General features: G+C 46.9%; 1 protein-coding gene across 2 annotated transcripts in view; it reads right to left on the reverse strand.

Annotated features, from left to right (window-relative positions):
• ERCC2 (ERCC excision repair 2, TFIIH core complex helicase subunit) overlaps positions 1-11,050 on the reverse strand; it is a 1,037,455-nt gene extending 1,026,405 nt beyond the window's left edge. Inside the window, exon 1 of one of the 2 annotated variants that reach the window (XM_069644679.1) lies at positions 10,884-11,050. In XM_069644679.1, the coding sequence (XP_069500780.1) occupies positions 10,884-10,888 (5 nt within the window). In that variant the 5' untranslated portion in view covers positions 10,889-11,050. The remainder of the gene's footprint in view (positions 1-10,883) is intronic. The other variant, XM_069644680.1, reaches the window with a different exon arrangement.
• Positions 11,051-22,610: the final 11,560 nt, after the last annotated feature.

Raw genomic sequence — 22,610 nt, forward strand, 5'->3', positions numbered from 1 at the left:
TTGAACATCCATCGGTGACGCAAACAGGTCCAGCAACAGTGACCCGAATCTCTGAAGGATCATTCAAAACACTGACCTGCGCAGGATCCAGTCAGACAACTGGAAAATCCTGCACGTTCTCAACCCCTGTGACATGAACTGCTCTCAAAGATAGCAAGTTGCTCTATGCCCAACATCCCAACTGGAACACCAGCGACTCCAGGCAAAGTGGCTGTTGATTGACATATGCCAATGCCGACATATTGGATGTCCGGACTAGAACATCAGACCCCCGGAGGGCACGGGAAAGCATTTGGAAAGCCAGGAAGATCGCTGCTAGATTACTCCAATTGGGCGGTTGTGACAGCTGCATTGGCGTCCAGCACCCCTGAGCACTCTGGGCCCCACCACACAGTGCCCTCGACCCAAGGCCACTGGTGTCAGTAGTAACAATGTTTAGTAAGGGGTGAACCAACGGGAAAACCTGCAACAGAGAATCCAAATCCATTCACCACTATAGATGGATCTTCAGATCTGTGAGAACGGCAATCCACAACTCGTACATCTGGGAATCCATCCGCCAAGAGCGGTCAAAGTGGGATATCAGCGGTCACATGAGCAAACGTGCCCATGGGACCACAAAGACACACGCTGCTATGTGACCCTGTATCCAAAGTACTTCTCTGGCCATAACCCAGCCCTTGCTCAGCAGGAACCCCAAAAGACGCTGCAGGTGGACTGCCCGGTCCAACGGCAGCAGAATCCACCCGTGCTGTCCAGAAACAAGCCCCTATATACTGTTGATCATGAAAAGGTTCCAAACAGGGTTTCTCCCAATTGATCAGGAACCCCAGAGATGTCATCACACCACAGATGCTGGCCACATGCTCCATCACCAGTTCCTTGGAGGAAGCCTTGATCAACCAGCCTCCCAGGTACAGAAAAACCTGTATCCCCCTGGGATGAAGGAGCACCACCACTGGACCCAACAACTTCATGAATACCCGGGGAGCTGACTTCATTCCGAAGGGAAGGGCCTTGAACTGAAAACGCCTGCACAGAACAGAAATCGCAGATACTTCCGATGAGACCTCTGAATGGGCACGTGAAAGTACGCATCCTGGAAATCCGAGGACACCAAAAAGTCAAAATTCTCGATCAATGGGATGATCCTCTGCAGACTATCCATCTGGATATGCGCAGCCTCTTGAGGTCCATGATCAGACTGAACTTGCAATTGGGTTTGGGCACTACAAATATAAAACAGTAAAACTCTTAACCCTCTCCCTCCTGGATCGCTTGTTTCTACAATAGTTCCAGGAAACTCTGGGTCATGGCCAGAGCACACTCCATCCTCCTGAGAAGCAAAGTTGGCGATGCTCCCGAGCAAGGAGGAGGTGAGACAAATTTGATCTTGTATCCCCATCAAACAATCCTGTTCACTCACAGGTCGGCAGATGCAGCCCTCAAAGCTGGCCAGAACCAACAGAGACTGTTGCCAACCCATTGGGCATCAAGACTTCTGTGAAGGTTCCCGAAACAAAAGGGTTTGCTATACATCTGCGGCCCGTTTGACTGGCTTCCACAAGGAGGATTCCTAAAACTCCCCTCGGACAAAGCATGACTTCGAAACTTGTGGTGGCGACCAGAAGCCCCCACTTTCGGTTTCACCTCAGAGCGTTGACGACACTTGTCAGCGTGCTCATCCGCTTTGAACGCACAGTGCATCGTCTCCCAGAGAATCACCAAAAAACACCTTGCCCTTAAATGGAATCTTCAAGGCTACCGCCTTTTGATGCCTATCAGAATGCCAGTCCCGGAGGTGCAAGTGACGGTGGCACGAGACTGCAGCCCCATGGTCACCGCTGCAGCACAATCCCCATCATATGCCAAATCCAACAGCAACCCCACCTGTGACTGCATAACCTGTAAAGAGGTGCACAGTTCGCCCCCCCTCCACCACAAGCGGAGCCAATTTACAAAAACCACCCAAAGCCATCTCAGCCCTGTAAGAGGCACATTTGGCAACCCGAAACGACAAGTGCGCCCCAGCGTAAAACTGCTTCAGGGCCTAATCTGCCATGGATTAGCCACCCACCGGGCTAGAAAGGATAGTATCACCTTAAGCCCCTGCAGAAGTACACTCTCCTCTGCCTGTAAGAAATAAACCTTGGTCTTAAACTGAGGAATCACCACCTTTTCAGGCTCCCACCAGTCCTGGAGAACTCCACCGAATCTCAGGAAGCAATGGCAGTCCCACCTTGATACTATGTTTAAACTGGCAAGGAGGAGGCTTGGATCTAGATGATACATTAGGTCCAGGGGGCAGGTGATGAAATCCCATGTATTCCAGCACCAACACAGCAGCCAGCATCTCCTTATCCAGACACTTCCTCTTTAGGACCATCAGTAGCTGCCTGCACCACAGAGGAAGACAAAGAGGACTCCCCATCATAAGAGAAAGCAGAAAATGGCACCAGAGACGTGGGTCGCCCAGACTTGTTCCGCACGCCAGCCTCCCTCCTGAGGGCCTTCCTACAAATGCGTACCAACAATCTATCCGACAGCATAGGAGCGCTCTTAGGCTTGGAGGAGGTACGCCGGTCACAGTCTGTAGAGGAAAACAGGGTTATTGCCTTTTCGCCCTCCAGATAATTCAGCTTACACTGCCTTTTTCCAGGAGCCAGGGCAGCCAGGTGCATCAAGTAGAAACTGTAGGTAATCACCAGCAAACTTCCGCAAGGCAGTAGCAGAAACTAGCAGCAGGACACCCAAGAGCAAAGCATCAAGCACCAGCACAGTAAAAGACCAGAAGCAAAATGAACTGAAACAGAGCCCCATAAAGTGGGGTAGCGAAGACAACAAATTTCAATTGGGCAAGCCCATGGACCCCCCAACCCCCATGCACCTGGGCCACCACATGACCAGTTGACCCAGTCACGCAGCACAGAGAGGTGCAAGCGCCCTCCAGCATGGCATGACCGACCAGTTTCATGACTGCCCACAGCCCACCAGCATGCAAAAGCATGGGAGCGTCAAAATGTGCATAATTTATTTTGCCTTTTTTCACATAAAAATAAAGTGGGAACCTCACCGACACCCCAGGCCCTGCCTGGATCTCTATGAGGTCCAGAAACAAGGATACCCCCTGTGGAGGTGACTGCGCACACTGGTGCCTCGTCAATGTCTCCATGCAACGAAAGCAGCGTTAGAGACCAGGAGTGGAGCAGCCGGGCCGCTGACTAGGGCAGGAAGCCACTCCCATCTACACCCCATTTGAGTGCTAAGGGCCCTGCCCCCACTCACTGATGCCCAGGCCCAGAGTAGCTACCTGGCCTGGGCAGATGAAGACGAGGTCATCCACGCCGGCCCACCCAGCAGGGCTAGGATCTAGATCATCCAAGCCCCCTGCTCGAAAAGGGGGCCTGGGAGACCAAAGTCCCAACCACAAAGCCCAGCAGGGAGTGCAGAGGAGCATTCAGGTGCCCCGCTCAGCAAGGAGAGGAAAACAACAAAGCAGCAGGTGGCCCAGCACCCACAGAGGATCCCGATAATTGCTACATGTGGGGGCTGGGAGGGGTGTTCACACGTGGACCACGCACACAAATAATGGGACACAGACACAGGTTCTTGTGTTCCATGGTCTGCTGCTGTACTGTTGCACGTGTCGGCGTAACTCCCTTTTATTGGGGCACTGTCATCATGTTGTTATGACGGGACTCTTGAAACGGGACTCCACCACACTGCTCCCTTTTCAAAACACAAACAGCACAGGAGACAATAAGGTTAACAAACATAACTAGAACCATAACAGCAGGTGCAATCTAGTCCTCACCAGCACACTGTCTCCCTTCCAACACAGTCTTTCAGGTATGCAGGGCGTCCTTCGAATTCCCTCCCCAGATACCTTCATGGTAATGGTGTACCACCACCACTGCCCAAGACCTCAGCACGACTCGAGACCAGCTCCTCCTCAGCAGTTTTGGGGCCATCGCTCAGATCTTCATCCCCGTTGCTCCCGTCATTGTCTGGTTGGACACCAACTGGTGAGTCCTCTAAAGGATTCTCTTCCCACACAGAAAAGAGTTCCATGTTACAGTAGTGCGGCCATTAGATGCGGTCACCATTGACCGATTCACATCAACTACATGCAGAGGGTCGGGATTATAGGTCAAAGGCAACTTTCCCATGGCGTTCCTTGTCTTCACCAATACAGCATCACTGATCGCTAAGCGATACTTGTGTAGTTTCCTTCATACTTTCTCCATCTCATTTTCTCAGGATCCCTCCTGGTCAACCGTGCCATCGTCAGTCACTCCTGGGCTTCGATCACTACTCTCAGGTATCAGTCTGAGGGGACAACTTTCAAATAGAGTCTCAGTGCACTCACATCGAACAATGCGGAGTGGTGCAGTGTTCCATGAGGAATTTGAATGCAGAGTGGTGCAGTATTACATGAAGAATTGGCACAAGGCCCTTTTAAAGGCACAAACTCTGTCCGTGAGCTGTGTGGAATACTTTGTTTAGGGTTCTCATGAGCCTCTCGGCATCCCCATTGACCCGTGGGCACACCAGCGTTATTTTCCTGTGGCGTATTCCAAACTTCTGCATGACCTCTGCAAATCCTTTGCTCTGGAACAGAGCCCCGTTGTCTATCACTTCAGGTAGACCGTGGGTGGCAAATACCTTTTCCATGATCGGAACAATGTCCGCCAGTAAAGTGGAAGGCACAAATTCCACCTCGAGGTACCTGGACCACTTGTCTACTATGACGAGGAAATGGTCAACACGGCTGGTTGATCCAAATGCAACATGAACAACTTGCCAGTGCTTGTTCCCTCTCAGCATGGACTCGATGGCGGGTTCTCCGAGCACCGGGCTCGCTGACTGACACCATATGCAGCCGTGGATGTTCTTGTTCACTTTGTCTCCCAACCCAAGGAACCATACTCCCCCACAAAGGCGTGCTTTTGTTTTGCAGATCCCTGGTGCGCTAGTGCTATGACCTTGGGGATGAGTTTTGACGGCATTACTGTCCGGGACCCTCTCAATACCAGCCCATCATCTGTAAACACACAGTCTTCTTTGACCCGCCATATCTGTTCCAGCGACTTCTTGGCACATTCAGTGCGCCTGTCTAGTTTGAAAGTGTCCATTTCTGCATCACCTCTGGTGATCACCTCCCGCTTTAATTCAATACACTCGTCTTCTGAGGAGGCTAGCTGTGCCTCGTCAATGGACATGGAGTTGGGAAAATTGTTCTTGGACACCATTCTGACAAAGTCCTCCGCTATACTCTTCTGTACTGGCCAAATTTTCTTTGTGGGCAGGATACCAAGAGAGGTAGTCAGCAGCATTGTCCACCCCTGGCAAGTACACCAAACTAATGTTATATTTTTGCAACGCATGCATCCACCTCTGGATGCGGGCTGGTGGTTTTGCTGAAGTTTCAGCTGGTATCGGAACTAGGGGTTTGTGGTCTGTGACAAGAGTCTCCGACTTGCCGAAGATGTACAAGTGAAAATGCCAGCAGCTCCAGAGCACAGCCAGCGCCTCACGCTCAATTTGAGAGGAGCGCTACTCAGTCTCCGAAAGGGCCCTGCTGGCATAGGTGATTGACCTTACTTCTCCTTTGCTGTTGTATTAGGTGAGCAGTGCACCCAAGCCAAATGGGCTCGCATCCACAACGAGTTCTGATGACAATTCGGGGTTGAAGAATGCCATTGTGGTGTCTGCAGTTCCTTCATGTGTCAAACACGGCCTGTTCCATGGTGTCCATTGCCACAAAGTCCTTTTTGGTGAGACCATGGAGTAGTTCCAACAAAGTTGCCAGGCCCTTGATGAATCTGCCGCAATATGTGATAATACCCAGGAAGCTGCAGACTTCCGATACATACTCCAGTGGTTTCGCAATCTTAATGTCTCGGACCTTTGCAGGTTCGGCCGACACCCCACTCTCCTGGAAGATGAAGCTGAGGAACTCAATCTTCCGTTGTAGAAAACTGCATCTGTCTCTATGAAGATTAAGGCCCAACTGACGTATCCTGGTCAGGACCTTTTCCAGGCATTTCAAGTGCTCATCCTCTGTGCATGCAAAGACCAGGATGTCGTTGCCAATATTCAGCGCTCCTTGAACCCCTGCCAACACACCTCATATGGCGTTCTGAAAAACCTCAGACGACATGCCAAAGTTAAGCCATTTATAGCTGTACAGGCCTTTGTGTGTGGTAAAAGTTGTTATGTATCCTGACTCGGGGTGACACACTAACTGGTGGTATCCACTCTCACACTGACCCACAAGTGCATCCATCTCACCGCACCCGACTACCTCTCACAAAGGATCCACCCAGCCACCTCCACAAGACCAACCAGATCACCCTATGCCAACATGCTCTGCGTGCCCCAAGTAAAAAGAACCAGAGCGGGTGGCTCCAGCTTCCCCTACCTCGCACCCTCACACTGGAATGCACTACCTCCTACCCTACGGGGCGAGGCTCCCCTCACTTCTTTCTGCAAGGCCATGAAAACTGTTCTCTTTGCATAATGTGTAACTTTCAACCTTACCTTTATGTTGCACATCAATGTATCTATGTACTAAGCTGCAAATGCTTTTCCAAACTGTACCACCCCTGTAACTAAGTTCCCTGTAAGTAACGGCGCCTCGATGCCCTTGGGCTGCTTGTGCGCTATATAAATGTAATAAATAAATATCATGCCCGTAAGTCCAGTTTGGAAAATAGAATACTGCCCCTTGTAAGCGTGTAAGTCTGTGACTATATCGTGGGTGTTAGATGGCGTTCCCTCCTTATGGCCTTGTCTGGCAGGTGCATGTCCACGCAGATGCCTACAGCATCTGGTTATTTTCATTTTTGCGCTATTACAATGGGCAAGACCCACAGGATAGGCCCTTACACAGGCTCGATGTCTAACTGGACAAGCTTCTCGATCTCCTGCCCCACTTGACTTCGAACATTGAACGGGATACGCTGATGCTTCAGTGCAATGGGCTGAATGGTCTTATTGATCTGGAAGCGTACTGGGTCACCCTTCACCCTTCCAATTCCATCAAACACATCCTGGAAGCATGCAATGAATGACTAAAGAGCTTCCAGATAAACTTCAAAGGAAAAATTCAGTATATTCATGTCCGCCGCAGCGGCACACCCAAGCAGCGTTATCTCGCCTACCTTACACAAAGAATCGTGCCATAATAGCCTTCGGTTCATCGTGCATGTTTGTGACAAACACACCATCCAGAGGTAGAAAGTAATCCGTCTGCAAAAAGTGAAGACGCGTACTATATTTTTGGACAGAGTAGGGTCCTGTCTAATTGTTTGTAGTGGGAAAATGCCATAACATTTACGGAGGCACCAGTGTCAATGACGACAGGAACGTCCTCTGCAGCAATTTGCACAATACATTTAGGGTGACGTTTGTTCTACCCCCACAATGCTGAACACGAAAAATACATAATCTTCATCGACATGCTCCTTTCCTTCAGTCAGTGGTACTTGGGTGACTCTCCACTTTGGTCATTGGTTGCCCACCTGTTCTGCTTGGCTTCTCGACAGGGGAGCTGGTGCAGGGGCACGGCACATCCTTGCAAAGTGGTTAAGTATTCGACACCTGCCGCACGTGTGACCTTTGGCAAGGCAGTCACCAAAGTGGGGCAGGTTGTAACCGCACTGCGGACAGTATGATGCGCGCTCAGCTCAGCTGTCTTTCCTCTGCCACTAACCTTTATGGGGGAGACTTATTGGGCTGCTGTTTGCCAACAGCACACACATCTTCAAGCTTAATGGTCTGCATGATGGCATTCATAGCAGGCGCTCTTATGTTGGCTAGTTCATGGGACCGGCCAGGTTCTAGGATTCCAGCAGTGTAATTCCTGGTTCCCTCAGTATACGCCTACTCATTTTGATGGAGTGGCACCTTTGAATGAACTGCTGTCTGACCTCTACCTCGCTGGCTAGGGCACATAACATGGCTAGATGACGCAGTCGTCCATGGAAAGAGTCTAGCGATTCGCCCTCTTTTTGTTTTGCTGATCGCATGACAAAGTGTTCATAATCTACATTTACCATAAGAATGAAGAATTCACGTAGCGCTGCAACAGCTGCCTCAGAGATTTGTCCACTAGACGCATGGTCTTGAATGCTTCATGGACAGCAGTCCCTGTAGAGTATAGTAACAGATTTTTTTGTATGATAGTCACTCTCGCCCACAGAATCAAAATACATTTCAAGGCGCTCTATCCACAAAATCCAACAAGGACCTAGGCGAGACGGGGATCCCGATATGTCAAATTCTGTGGGCGGTGCTAATGCGCCTTGTGGACGGGGAATTCTGGCCATGGCCTAAGCTCCATCTTCTTCATTGGCCATAACAGTTCCACAGGGCGATACAGGCGTGGTACAGCCTTAACAACCATGGGCTGGGTAGCGTTGTAATGCCACAACGAGGACAGAAGGTGTGCTCAGTTATCTCTTCCCTTCAACAGATAGGCCAATGCCCCTAGCACACAACGTGATGTGCCTGGGTTATACTGCAGCAAAAATGATGGTGCCCAATACTGTAGAGATGGGGGAGAACACTCCCCAGGGTGCACAAGCACTCCTCCAGGAGCTGCAACACTCAAACATGAGACAGACGCACCTGGAATGGGTTTATAGTGATAGCGTCAAATGCCAAATCATCGAATGCCTTAGCATCTAAAAAAAAAACATTGAATGCATTTTGTTTTCATTTTTTTTTGTTTAATGGGGTGTCCCCCCAACCCCCGTTTTTTTACCCCTTAAAACCCATTATAATTAAAATAAAACCTTTACCTATGAAAAAAATGCATTTGATGCTTTTTTTTCAATGCTTTTTTCCCGATGCTTTGGCATTCAATGGTTTGTATTTGATGCAATCACTGGATACCCCTGGAATGCACTGTTGCATCCGCGGTTGCCTGCACGGATGGTGACATGGGCCATTGCACCTCCTAGGGCCGACTGCAGCATGTCACACAACGTGGGCATGTCAATAGGGCCAGCATGTGGCCAGGAAAGACGCACAGCTGCAGGCTGCGGTGAGCCGCTCGCACCGTGACCATGCGGACTGACCTACAGGTACACCATCGAGAGCGTGATTCTCTGCGCCGGTCAGCTGGAAGCCGGGGAGCGTGAATGCAACGCTGAACTCGGCAGCGACAGGCAGGTGACGGCATGCATGGGTCAAGTAGCCACGGCAACGACCCCTTCGTCGCCATTATGTATGGGGGTGGTGTTCACGCATGGGCCCACGCACACCTATAATGGGACACAGGTTCTTGTGTTCCGAAGTCTGCCGCCGTACTGCTGCATGTGCCAGAGTGACTCCCTTTTTGTCATGATGGTGACTAAAAGTGACAGGCAATTATTGCAGTCTATGAAAAACATACATGTTAATGTTAAAGGATATTTGTACCGCACACTATCACCACAGGAGTGGTCCCTGGCGCTCTGGCGGCTCTGAAAAGGGATATAGGGGGGGGGGGGTTAGTTAGTGGGAATAAGCTGGAAAAGTGCAAGAGAGCAGTGATGTGCTGTTGGCTGGGTCCGTTGGATGGGCTTGGGGTGTTTTACGGTCTGTGGTCGTCATGTGCTGTTGTGCAAGTCTATGTGTAGTTTGTTTTGTAGTTTGTTTTGTTGTTGTAATGTAGTGAAGTTTGTGCGGATTGCTGTATTTAGGCTTGTGGTTGTGTTTGTTAGAGTTTGAGAGGTGCATGCGGAGGGCTGAAGTTGTTAGTGCACTATTTAGTTGCCATTGCTGTCCTTGCAATTGTGTCAAGGTGTGATGCCCGCTATCATTCACTATTCCATCCAGGTGTGGAATGTGTCATCCCTCACAGTTTCATTCAAGTGTAGCACATACTAACATTCACAACTCAGTCTAGAAGTGATGGAAGCTAGAATTAAGGATGACATCTAAGTGTGGCACATGCTAACATTCATATTCAAACTTGATGCAATAAGGGCTAAAATTAAGGATGACATCCGAGTGTGGCACATGCTAACATTCACATTTCTATCTAGGAGGTGCCGGAAGCTAAAGTTAGGATGACATCTAAGTGTGGCACATGCCAACCCTCCCGATTTAGGCGGGAGACTCCTGATATTTGCGTGAAAAATATTACTATTTTTCACGTTCTCCCGCCTAAAATAAATCTTAGCCCAATGCATTCCTATGGGAAAATCTTTGTTTCCCGATTTTTCGGACGTAATCTCCCGAACAGGTGGGTTGAAATGTGGCATGTATGCAAAAAGGACGAGCATACTCGCCCTTGCCACTTAAGGGGTTGGAGGACTCCACCACAACAAGCAGGCGGGAAATAAAACTAACATGTTGTGGGGCTGGAGTATTGTACTCTCTGGAGGGGTGGGGCAGGTAAGATGGAATGGAACCCCATATGGAGGTCGGGAACCTCAGAAGTACTGGAACGAGGAAGAGGTACGTGGAGGTTATATTTGTTAATGCATCGATTGATTTTATTATATTTATCATTATGAACTTTTACATTTTTCAAACCTGAAATGACATAATTGTTTCTTCTTTCACACAAATGAGCACATCCTGTCTTTTTACCTGAAAGGCTGTCACTTCCTGTCGGGAGATACACATGATTTACTGCTCCTACACATTATTTTCTTTTTATAGACAGCTTCACTGTGGTGTTGCAACCTCAATAATAACATGACAGATTCTAGTGAGGACCCCACCATTGTTTTGTATTCATAAGAGAACTATTGCGCAGTTCAAAAAGAGCAATAAGCCACACGTGTAGAAAAACATAAAAGCCATTCTGACGTACATGAAACATTAAAGTAATACTCCCCTTCCTCCCTGGCACGAGAGTATCCTGATTTCCATAAATTACTTACTTCATAACAGCAGAATGTTCACTCTTCTCCTTCAGACACCGATCGACTGCAGAAACAAATCTCTCATGGATAGTCTGCCCATTGGCTGGCAGGCGTGGTTTGAAGGTCTACCATTATGGAGTCAGGCAAACGTTGTATTTGAATTTTCAAACGAGGATGTTTTGCCTGTCTCTAACATGGCTGCCCCTCGCAACGTTGTCAAGCTTTCATGAATGGAAATGGATTAGGCATAGCATGCATGTTAAAACGATGTGTTATTTTGTAAGCGCCGTAAAACGCGCTACATATAATACAAAGCTAATCATGCTAGAACCTTGCGAAAATACCTATGTAATAAGTGTCATTTAACAGTCTGCGCTTACGCAGGGAATGAGATTGACGTATCCAGAACTCATTTTCTACTTATACATTCAGAGCTCTCAAGTTTTCAGAATTATGAGTACTTATAGCACAGTCAATTACATTGCAGTAAGTGATGCCACATGACCTTTGAGGTCCATTTTACGTCATCATCAAGAGTCCAATCACAAGATGTGAGAAAAAAGACGGCAAAATGACACTACAATTAATAAAAGAAAAACTCAAAGATATAGACATCTACAGCATCTGGACATATGTACATTTGCCAGTATTTAATGAGCAAACACATCATTAATAACTTCCACAAATGGCACTGCATGCAGTATGAGAAACAATGGTTACAACTGGCTGGAGCCCATATATTCTGGCTCTAATCATGGCCATTTTAAGTATACTTGATAAAGAAACAGCAGAGAGGAGACAGACTGCACAGTACATTGGTATGTTACATGCACAGAACATCATGATAATATGTCACATTTGTCGTGCTTTATTTACATCTCAATATGTGTCTAAATGACAAAGAATTCAGATTTTCAACACATTCGTTACAGAAAGTCATAATTCTATTAAAGACACTGAGGCGAAGGATTATGCTTTCTCCACAACTTTACTGTTCAGCAGCAAAGAAAAACAAATACCAATGCACATGAATACAAAACTAATAAAAACTACAATAACCATGCTTTTCTGAGTTTTTGTAGTCCATTTCAATTGGTCCTCGAACTGACCATGTGATAAGCCTTTAACCAATAAACAAGTCCTCAATGTATAAAACCTCCTGTCTTCTTTCCATTCCTCCTCTTTCTTTGTCCTTGCAAGGTTGTGTCCAGAACGACTTTGAAATTCCGTCTATTCCATTCGCATCCTAGATCAAATTCCAGATTTCTTGTTGTCTGTCGCCATCCCTATAGAAAACATAAATTAGAGAGGTGACTATAGACCGAAAACAAGGGTGGGACAATCGTAAATTCAGCTATACAGTATATAATTTTTCCAATTGAGCATTAACAACAATATTGCATATAGTATACATCATGTATGCCTCATTAAACATAATAAATGTCAACCTTACATGAATTAAAATACATCACATTTTTACGATTGATCGGGTGGGATAATCCTTCGCCTCCGTGACTTTCTGTAACGAATGTGTTGATAGCACAGTCAATTACATTGCAGTAAGTGATGCCACTTGAATTCTATGTCAAGACCGGAGGCTCGGATTATGCTTGTTCAAAGCTTACTCACCACTAACGATGTCGCACTTTCCATAGGTTTAAAATAGAAAGTTTTAAAAGTCGATTCATTCGACCAATCCGCAGATCTCATAATGTCCTCTACTCTGACTCCTATGTTATACGCTTTAGTAGCCATCGCTCCTCTAGTTAAATGAGCGCCATATCTCTCAATATCGATACCCGCTTGTACCATCACCCATCTAAGCCATCTGGCTATGGTGGCTGGCCTAACCGCTTTAAATGGTTTACAAATTGCTATTAATAATTGTGACAGCCCCGGGGGCCTTACTTCCCTCGTCATATTTTCATATGCTGTTAAGCATCTGACTGGACATAATTTTGGTTGATTTGGAAAAGCCTCATAGGAAATAGATCTCAACCCCGTTTTGGTCCTCCTTGTTATGAGAAAAGTCACTCCGTTCGGAGATATACTTTTCCTGTTAATCTCCAGTTCTCTAACATCAGAAGATCTCTTATATGCTAAAAGACATAAGAGCATGGCTAACTTGCCTGAAATTGCTGTCAAATCCTGATTATCTGGCCATGATAAAAATAATCTCAAAACCATGTCTACATCCCATAACTGATTATATTTCTCGCTAGGGAGTCTGAGCATTTTTACTCCTCTCAGAAGTCTACAGATTAATGGATGTTCCCCAATCGCTAAGCCTTCAACTCTAGGGTGCCCTGCAGATATCGCAGACCTGGCTGTGTTGATAGTTCTGTACGCCTTTCCTTGAGCTGCCATCTGAGCTCAAAAATTAGCTGCATGTACTACATCCCTTCCATTGGGATGGATATTCCTTTCCAAACACCAGCTACTCCATCTCTCCCATGCTGATCTATAAGCTTTGCGTGTCCCTGGGGCCCAGGATTCGCTAATGATGTTTTCAGCTTCATCCGATAGTCCTGGCCTAACCCAAGATCTCCTGAAATCGGCCACGCTAAGAGATTGAGTCCTCCTGACCTCACCAGTGGATGACTGAGGCCTATGGGATCTCGAATGATGAATTCTGTGTTGGGAAAAGCCACTGGGTTCTGATGAGTCAATTCCAGCAGGCTGGGAAACCACACCTGCACTTTCCAGTCCGGCGTAACTAGGATTAGGGATGCTCTCTGTCGTCTCACCTGAGCTAGCGTCCTCGTTATCATGGAGAACGGAGGAAACGCATAGTTCTTCTGTTGACCCCAGGATTGCAGGAATGCATCCGCCGCCTCTGCTTCTGGGTCCGGTCTCCAGCTGAAAAACCAGAGTAAATGCCTGTTTAGTCTCGATGCAAATAGGTCGATCTGGCATGGACCCCATCGAGACATCAGTTCCTGAAACACCACCTCGTCCAGCTTCCAATCGCTGGGGTCTCTGAGGTATCTGGAGTTCCAATCGGCCACTTCGTTCTGCTGGCCCGGCAGATATTCCGCCGTCACTGAGACTCTTCTCTCCAGACAGAGTTCCCAGAAATCCTTTGCCAGTTCTGCTAGTAACCTGGATTTTGTCCCTCCCAGTCTGTTGATGTACCTGACTGCCGAGACATTGTCCATTTTTAGCTGAACGCAACATTGAACCCTCTCCTGGGTCCAGCATTTCACTGCAAAGGACCCTGCCAGCAACTCCAGGCAGTTGATGTGGAGGCTCGTCTCTTGATCCGACCACCTGCCCTCTGTCGACAGGTTTCCGCATCGGGCTGCCCAACTCACTTAATTTGGGGTCGATCTTCATCAACAAAGATCTCCACCTTTCTGTGGTAATAGCATGATTGGCGTTCCCCAACATGCATATCGCCCTCTGGGCCCACCCTATTAGAATTGACGGGTCTATCGGCTCTCCTCTGACTTTGGCTTCCTCTCCCATCCGGAGAATCTTTGTGAGGGGTCCCGTCATAGCTAGCATTTTATCCTGGCATGATCGCCAGGATCTATCCAGACCCTTCCTCACATCTTTTGTGTATTTGCCCATGAAGGTTATCATCTTCTCATCTATGGTGGGTGTATCCGCAGCACCCTCTGGGAGGTGAGGTCTGGGGCATTCTGCCCTCATCTTGCTCCTAGCTTCTTTGGTTAGTGGTGCTCTCAGGCGTTTCTTTAAATATGCCGCTATTCTTTTGGGCGGCTCCCATTCAGATGATCTGGGATGAATCAGTGCTTCTGGATCGAAATTATCATCCTCTGCATCATCCTCTTCTGTTTCCTCATTCTTCCTTTTATTCGGCGCTTTGAGGCCTTCACCCTCTGAAGAGGATATAGATAGAACTTCCTCCTCTTCAGAGTATTCCTCCTCCCAGTCGTCCTCCCCCTCATCTGAGGTGTTTGAGGACCCTTCTCGTCCCCTGCCAGTCCCCGCTTTTCCTTTTCTCTTCCTTTTACCACCTTTCTTCTTCGGTGGTGTGCCTGGGGGGTGTGGGCTTCTTCCGGCCTGCGGGCTGCTTTACTGCCCCCTTTTGATTTTTTCTGTGCCTTAAGGCCCTTGATTTCCTCCAGGCCCTGTGAGAATCTGAGCCAGTCCTCCATCAGCGCTATTTGCTGAGGTCCATGTCCCATTGAAGCCCCCAGGGCTTTATGGAGGACATCAGTCATTTCCGAGTGGCTCCTCTTTTGGCTAACACTAGCCTTCCCCTCATCACTGGAGGAGCTCATGGTTCGCGGCCTCTGGGGAATACAAGTGTCTGTATATATTATATATATGTACCAGGATTTTTTGCACTTTATAACCTCTCTGTAAAGAGATTCAATACATATATATAAATCTGTATCTATGTAGTATAGATTACCTGGTTCGTAATTATATATATACATAAATGTAATTCCAATTGACAGGTTTTACCTGGGACTGTGCCCGTATTATCGTGCAGTACCTGACATGGCCTGCAGGGGCGCTGTCGAGTTCCTGACAGGACGCTACGCTCTAAAGAACGATGCGTGCTGAGGCGGAATTAAAAATTCTGGTAATAATGGATCTCTCGATCGAAAGAATCAGTCTACACCAACACTCGTATCACTCGCTCCGTTCTCGTGAAATCTGAATGCCGAAATGGGAGAGAGAGCGCCAGAACTACGCGGTCCCGTCGCGCTCTCTGTTCCGTGTCGCAGTGCCCTCTGCGTTGGATCTGAGGAGCTGCTGCCGCTAGTGCACCAGCCCCGTCACAGCCGCAACTCCCGAGAGCCGACTAATGCGACGCGGATATGCTCCGTCTGATCAAGCGCACACGTGTCGTGTTCCCAGAATAGTATATTAAGCTCATATAAACACTCTCACTCACACATAAAATAGAATGAAATAAGTACTTAACTCGCTGCCGAGCAGCAAAGAAAGAGGAGGAATGGAAAGAGGACAGGCGGTTTTATACATTGAGGACTTGTTTATTGGTTAAAGGCTTATCACATGGTCAGTTCGAGGACCAATTGAAATGGACTACAAAAACTCAGAAAAACATGGTTATTGTAGTTTTTATTAGTTTTGTATTCATGTTCATTGGTATTTGTTTTTCTTTGCTGCTGAACAGTAAAGTTGTGGAGAAAGCATAATCCGAGCCTCCGATCTTGACATAGAATTACCTCTCAATGCCATCACATGTGCCAGATTCCATTATCCCTAGTTAGCATTAGGCCAAGTAGCACAGCCATGTCAGATTTTATCATGGCTCTGCACTTGATCGTTACCAAGCAGGTGGATCCCCTCTTGTCTTGCTTTTTTCTTTTCATTCTGGTATTTGTAGTTCTGCATATATAAATGAAAATGCAAAGCTACAACTTTCAGAATACAACAAACGATTTGTTCTACCTGCCTGACATTAATCTAGTTGAAAGATCTGTTCCAGTAAGCTCTACGGTGCCTGATTCCATAATGTTAGGTTGAACAGCATAAATAGATTTCATTATGCCAGTTAAGACAGTGCCAAATCCTTTTATGCCCACCTAGCACAATAAAAGATGTCTTAATTATGCCTAAGTAGTAGAGCAGTGCCAGATTCCAGTATGGGCAGTAAAGCACAGGGAACCTGTCCAGAGACCACTATGTTGACTTACCACTGTAAAGCCTGCTACAATTATGCCCAGCTATCATAGTAAATTCTGACATCACTAGGACTGTAACCATTATGCAGGGGGTTTTGCTTGGTCTGGAAAAGATCTTTAGGCTACACTTATGTCGGGTCTGTCGGGACTCGGGGTTAGCTAGCCTTTTGGTTGTAGCCCCTGAGCTTCTATCCAAGACTACAAACAAAAGACCCAGTGCTATAGCCCCCTCAAGCTCCCCACCCCTAGCAGCGCCTCTGCCATTATGTCACATTAGCACAGAGGGCCATCCTCCACAGGAGTAGATAGAATGTTGGTGTATGTGTTGAGTGGCGAGCCTGGCCAGATGCCCTGATTGCCAGTTAACACAATAAGAGGAAATACAGCTATTCAAAATGATTACTGTAAAGCGTGCTCCTATTGGGCCCAGTAAGCACTAAACATTCAGATGTCATTCCCATTTAGACCAGTGAAGCCTAGTTATATTATTCCATGTGTGCACTGGTAGGCCTGTTTCTATTCTGTTTCTGTCTAGGCCCACCCAGTAGGCACAGTAATTGCGTACAGTGAGGCCTTTTCCCATTAAGCTCAATAAATACAGTAAGAGCATATACCATTATCATTTTTTTAATTTTGTATTATTTGTATTTAATTGTTACATTGATAATTTTTACAAAAGTGAATCATCATAAATTAATTGTTCCAAAAGCGATTGGGTTCCATGTGTTAATATCCCCTCAAAAATATCGCCATACAAAAATATCGCCAAATTTTTGCGGTGATATTAAGGCATGGAAGCCTGCGGGGACACCCCCGCAACCCCTGTCTTATTTTAAAAGGAGCGGGGACACCGCAGCAACCCCCGCTCCTAATATTATCCTCACCAAAAATATCGCCTATGGCCGTTCCCGACAACCATATATACAGCGATATTTTTGGTGGGGATAGTATTACCTGATACCAGCGATGGGTGTTAGCTCCATCATCCTTTTTTCTTGGAGTGTTTCTTCTTAAAACTTTAGTATGGAATATCAATCTGATCGTTCTCTTTTACGTCCATTGACCTCTTAGGTACTCGCTTTGCCTTCCAGATTAAGGCTCTGTAAAATTTTGGCCGTTGCTATGGCCAGAGATATGTTCTCACCACAAATCATCCTGTTCCACCAAATCTCTTCCTCAAATATGTATGCCTCTTGCCAGTTATGTTTCAAGTAGATAGTTCTAGATTCAGCTGTTCCCGGGCATGACAATAGGCGGTGTCGTACTGTTTCCACTTGATTTTCATCTTTACAGTAACGGCATGAGTTTATGGTGGATTGTCCTCGAATGGCCAGAATCTCGTTTGTTTTGAGAGCGTTCAAGCGTGCTCTAAGAAATGTTATGTGCAGTGATCTGTCTGGAAACTTCTTCAGATATTTCAGGACCTTGTCTACTCTTTGGGTGGTCATAGGCAAATGTGCAGTCAGTTTGTATTTATTTGACGTGTCTATTGAGGCGATCCCGTCCCAGATTTTTAATTTGGTTTTCACTTTGTCTGGGATGCGGTCTAATTCCTCTTGTGAACTTCCGATGGTTGAAAGTAAGTCCAAGTTTTTAATGAGCCAAGCTGTCAGCATCCTGTTTTTCCCACACACCATTTCATTGTGGATGATTTCCAACATTTTTGGACAGGGATTTACTGAATTTTGCTAAAAAATAGCACGCTGTTTCTTTCCACTACTGCTTTTAGCGAGGACAGGCTGAGTTTTCTTCTAATTGAGGCGAGCAGGGTCGAGGGTGGGAATTTTAAGACCTTACGCCAGAATAGGCCCTCGAGTTTGTTCCATATCCTGACTGATATTTGTGGCATCGCTTCTGCACCATAAGTGATCGTTGGTACAACCTTAGCTTTGTAAAATTTGATCACTGGTAATAGGGAGAATTTGCCAAATTGTCTATCAAGGACCATTGCTTGGGTGGCTAGTGTGATGTTTCTTGCATAGAGTGACTCCTGCATTGTCGTTTCCACTCGGCTTCTGTTGATTTTGACTTCCAGATAAGTGAAGTCTGTCACTACTTCCAAATTCTGAGAATCTAAGTGCCAGTGTAGGTGTTTCGCCTTTTTAGATGACTTCTCTATGATCATGACTCTCGTTTTGTTTGTATTTATTTCCAAGTCATTTTTAAAAATATATAGCAGGATGCTATTTAGCTGGCGCTGTAGACCAATTGCTGTCTGATCCAGGAGAATGATATCGTCCGCATAGAGGAGCCTTGTGATCTTTACCTCTCCTATAGTTGGCGGGAAGGATTGAGTATCCTTTTCAAGGTCTACTGTGTCGGCCATGTATGCGTTATATAGTGCCGGCGCCAGAGGGCACCCCTGTTTCAACCCTATGTTGGTCATTATGGGTTTGGACAAGTGGCCTGCTCCGTTGAGCCTCACTCGCATGGAAGGGTTAGAGTAAAGCATTTTGATGGGTTCCAGGAGAGAAGATGGACACTTCCATTTCATTAGCTTTGACCATAGCTTCTCTCTATTTACTCGGTCGAATGCATGGACTAGATCTATATAGGCAACAAATATTCTGGGATGCCCTTCAATCACTTTGGCCTTTAAGATGCTGATCAGCAGTATGTTGGTCTTTGTGCCTAGGTTCTTAATGAATCCTGATTGATATGGATCCGCACATTCGATCGCTTTAACCCAGGCTTGCAGTTTGTCCAAAAGTAATGACAGGAATAGCTTGCCAATAACGTCAAGCAATGCTATTGGGCAGTAGGTTTTGGGCTTGCTTTTGACCCCTTTCTTGAAAATCAGAATGATGTTCGCTGTTTTCCAAGATTCGGGTATATTTTTCTTTGCTAAGCTTCTGCTGATGATCTCCAAGATCAGGACCGGCCATTCCTCCGGGTCAGATTTTAAATGGATATTTGTGATACCGTCAGGGCCTGCAGCTCTCGAGTTGTACAAGCTTTTTATTTTTTTCAAAATCAAGCCTTTATCGTGGTCTATAGCCCATTCAGATTGACAGAGTTTTCCGTCCGAGCTCGCTCCGGTTGTCATGTGCTGGAACAGCTCTGTGAAATAGCTTAACCAAGCTTGTTCACTAACACAATTTTGTATGGTATTTTCCGTAGTAGATGTGGGGCCTCATTCTGAGGTCGGCGGTAAGGGGTTAACGGCGCCGGTAAGGGTGCCGGTGCCGTTAACCCCTTACCGCCCTATTACGAGGTTCCGTAGCGGGACCCGCTCAGAACGTCTTGTCAGACCAGACGTCCTTTGCGGGTCCCGCTAGGGGACCAGGGAGCTAATAACGGGCACGTTATTAACGGGATCGTTATTAGCTCCGTCCCCATTCTCATTGAGCCCTATGGGGGCTCGAATGGGAATGGGGATGGGTTCCTTCAATGAGGAATTACCGGGTCCTCCAAGGTTGGAATGACCCAGTAATTCCTCATCGAAGGAACCCAGACCCGGTATGCGGTATGGGGGTAGCCATGCCACTAATAGCACCATGGCTACCTCGATACTCGTAATGAGGCCCGTGGTCTCTCTGACTAGTGTCCAGAAATCTTTGGATTGTCTTTTACATACAGCGCAAAGCATGATTTCCAAATCTTGTTGATAGAGTGTTCTGCGAAACATCACAAGCCAGGTTTGATAGGTGTTTCTTGCATTTGTTGCCAGCACCACATTTTGTGTTGACGGGGTGGTTTTAGCACGCCTATTTGATTGCCTCATGATAGTCCTCCTTTTCCTTAGTTCCAAGTTATAAGTATGCAGGTGGTGCTTCGATGTTTCGCTCTTTCGAGACCTTTGTTGTACGAACGGGAGACGGAGTGGGCGATAATCCAGGTCTGGCATGTTTGATTCTCTCTCCATTCGCACATGCCGGCCCTTATATTTCTTTGTGATGAAACAAATGGCTTTCTTCGTCAACTTCAGTCGTGTGCCCTGAGGACCGATTTCTACAGGCCTTTTCATCGTTTGAAATTTGACTTTTGTTGCCAGCCATGAGGCTACTAAGATGTTATGAACACTGTGTACTGTTATGACCACTTCAAATGAGTCAATTATCGCATAGAGCTCTTTGGAAACATAGATGTGATCTATGGTGCTCTTTGTGCCTTCTCTTTCCCAGGTCGGAGCTGGCGGCATAATATTCTTGATTTGGTGTAAATTGTATAGGTCTCGAGATTCCATCAGGTCGGACCAGGCAGTGCCCCTCTTGAGTGAATTCATTCAGTGAATCTGGAATATTCCCTTTATTAGGGATGCCTTGATAGGTGATGACGTTGCATAGTGGTGTGAGTGTTTCCCCTTTGATGACCATTGCAAGGAAGATCAGGTGGAAGTTCTCTTTTTACATGGTTTTGCTTGTGATGCCTAGGTGAGAGTGTTAGTTTCTTGTACTAGTTGATGTTTTTTGCAGCTGGCTCGTGTCCAAGTCCTGTATCAGGACTACTTGCATTTATATCCTTGCATACTATTGTGTGGTTTATAGGGTACGATGTGATGACTTCTGTAATAATTGAGTCCACGATGCTCAAGAATGTCTTTGTCGATTGAGGTGTGGGGTTGCAGTTAGTATTCATCAATAGTATAAGTTCAACTTCTTCTGTTATTGTTATGGAGTGGATATGGTTCCAAGCGAGGAGAACAGCTTGGATGAAAGTGGAAAGAGGTCAGACTTCGTTCTATGCTTAGTGGCCCACCTGAGCGGACCACTAATAAGAGGTTGCTATTTACGGGAGTAAAGCGTTAAGGCCACCGGGATCCATGCCCATCTTTTGGGTTGACTACTGCGTTCTGCGGCTGTGCGTTTGTATTTGATAATTAGACATTTCTCTGGAGTTCCTGTTTTTCCTTGTGTGTTGCTATGGGTCCCTTCGGTTTTCGGTTACAGTCTCTGTCCTCTTCCAAGGAATCAGCTAGAGTAGTCTTGTTCGACGGCTCGATTTTTCTTCGCATGATTATCTAATTCTGGGACCAATCTGCTTGCTTCTTCCGGAGATTTACTGTATCGGTGAGTGGAGGTTTTACTGTGTAACTTACAGCGCAGTTCCTGCGTAATCGAGGTTGAAACTGGGTTGCTTCTTTGGTTTAGATGTCGGCCAAGATTAGGGGATTTGTAGCTTCAACCTATCCCAGAAGGAAGAAATTAAGAAATTTGGGAGAGCTGCAGCTGCAGTACATATGGCAGGTGCTGATCAAGCAATTGGGGGAGCTGTACCCCAACAAAAGATCCAGGGCCAGGAAAAAGGGGAAGCCTGAATCACCTAAGGTTAGGTAAGGGCCAAGCACAGACACAAACTAAGAGGTGACCATATTGTCCCAGCTGTGCCTGTATTAAGGTACCCCAGCTTTACATAACACAAAAATACAGGTCGCTGCCCACCAGTGGGAAGGGGTTTATTAAGAGAATCCCATGGGGGAGCTGCAGTTGACCGTAAGGAGTGCAGCATAAGCGAGCAGCAGTAGCGCTTTGGAGTGATAGAGCCCCTGCAGCAGCCCACCAGTTTGCAAGGGAATGATGACATCATGGCTTTTCAGGGGGAGTTGGAGATGGTAGAAGCTTACCTACGCAGCGTTGTACCAGATGAGCAATGAAAGCTTCAGCCCTTTCCCATGGCGTTCCCCGGCCTTGTCCTGCTTCCAGGGTAGAAGAAAGGAACTCATGACATCTAGGCGCAGTGTCCTGAAATGGCGTAGGACTCGGAAAGGTTCTTTCCATGGGAAGTGGATCCAGGGAGGAGAGGCACCAGTGGTCCGTCAGACTGTAATGTGCAGCTTGGTTCGGTGTGTGGTCTGATATGGGAGAAATAAACGGAAAAAGGAAAGAAAAGGGTGAAGAAAAGTTGATGACGGACGGACGTCGTTTCAGCCGTGCGGTGGGTCGCAGGTGAAGATGGCAGGTGACATATGGTATGGTGCCGACAAAGTCAAGTAATGCTTGGCACGGCGGAAGTTGGAAAAGGATTCTGGAGAGCCATGGGTTTAGTGATGCGCAACTACAAGTAGAACTACAAGTTGGGTAAAAGGGAGTGGACCAAGGCCTGTGATGGTATTGCAGGTGACTGTGGGGGACTGAAACGTTTTTGGATGGCGGAAGAAGAAGGTACTGTAAGACTATGT

This window comes from Ambystoma mexicanum, chromosome 2p, assembly GCF_040938575.1.
Source record: "Ambystoma mexicanum isolate Mex_15411 chromosome 2p, UKY_AmexF1_1, whole genome shotgun sequence".
NCBI lineage: Eukaryota > Metazoa > Chordata > Amphibia > Caudata > Ambystomatidae > Ambystoma > Ambystoma mexicanum.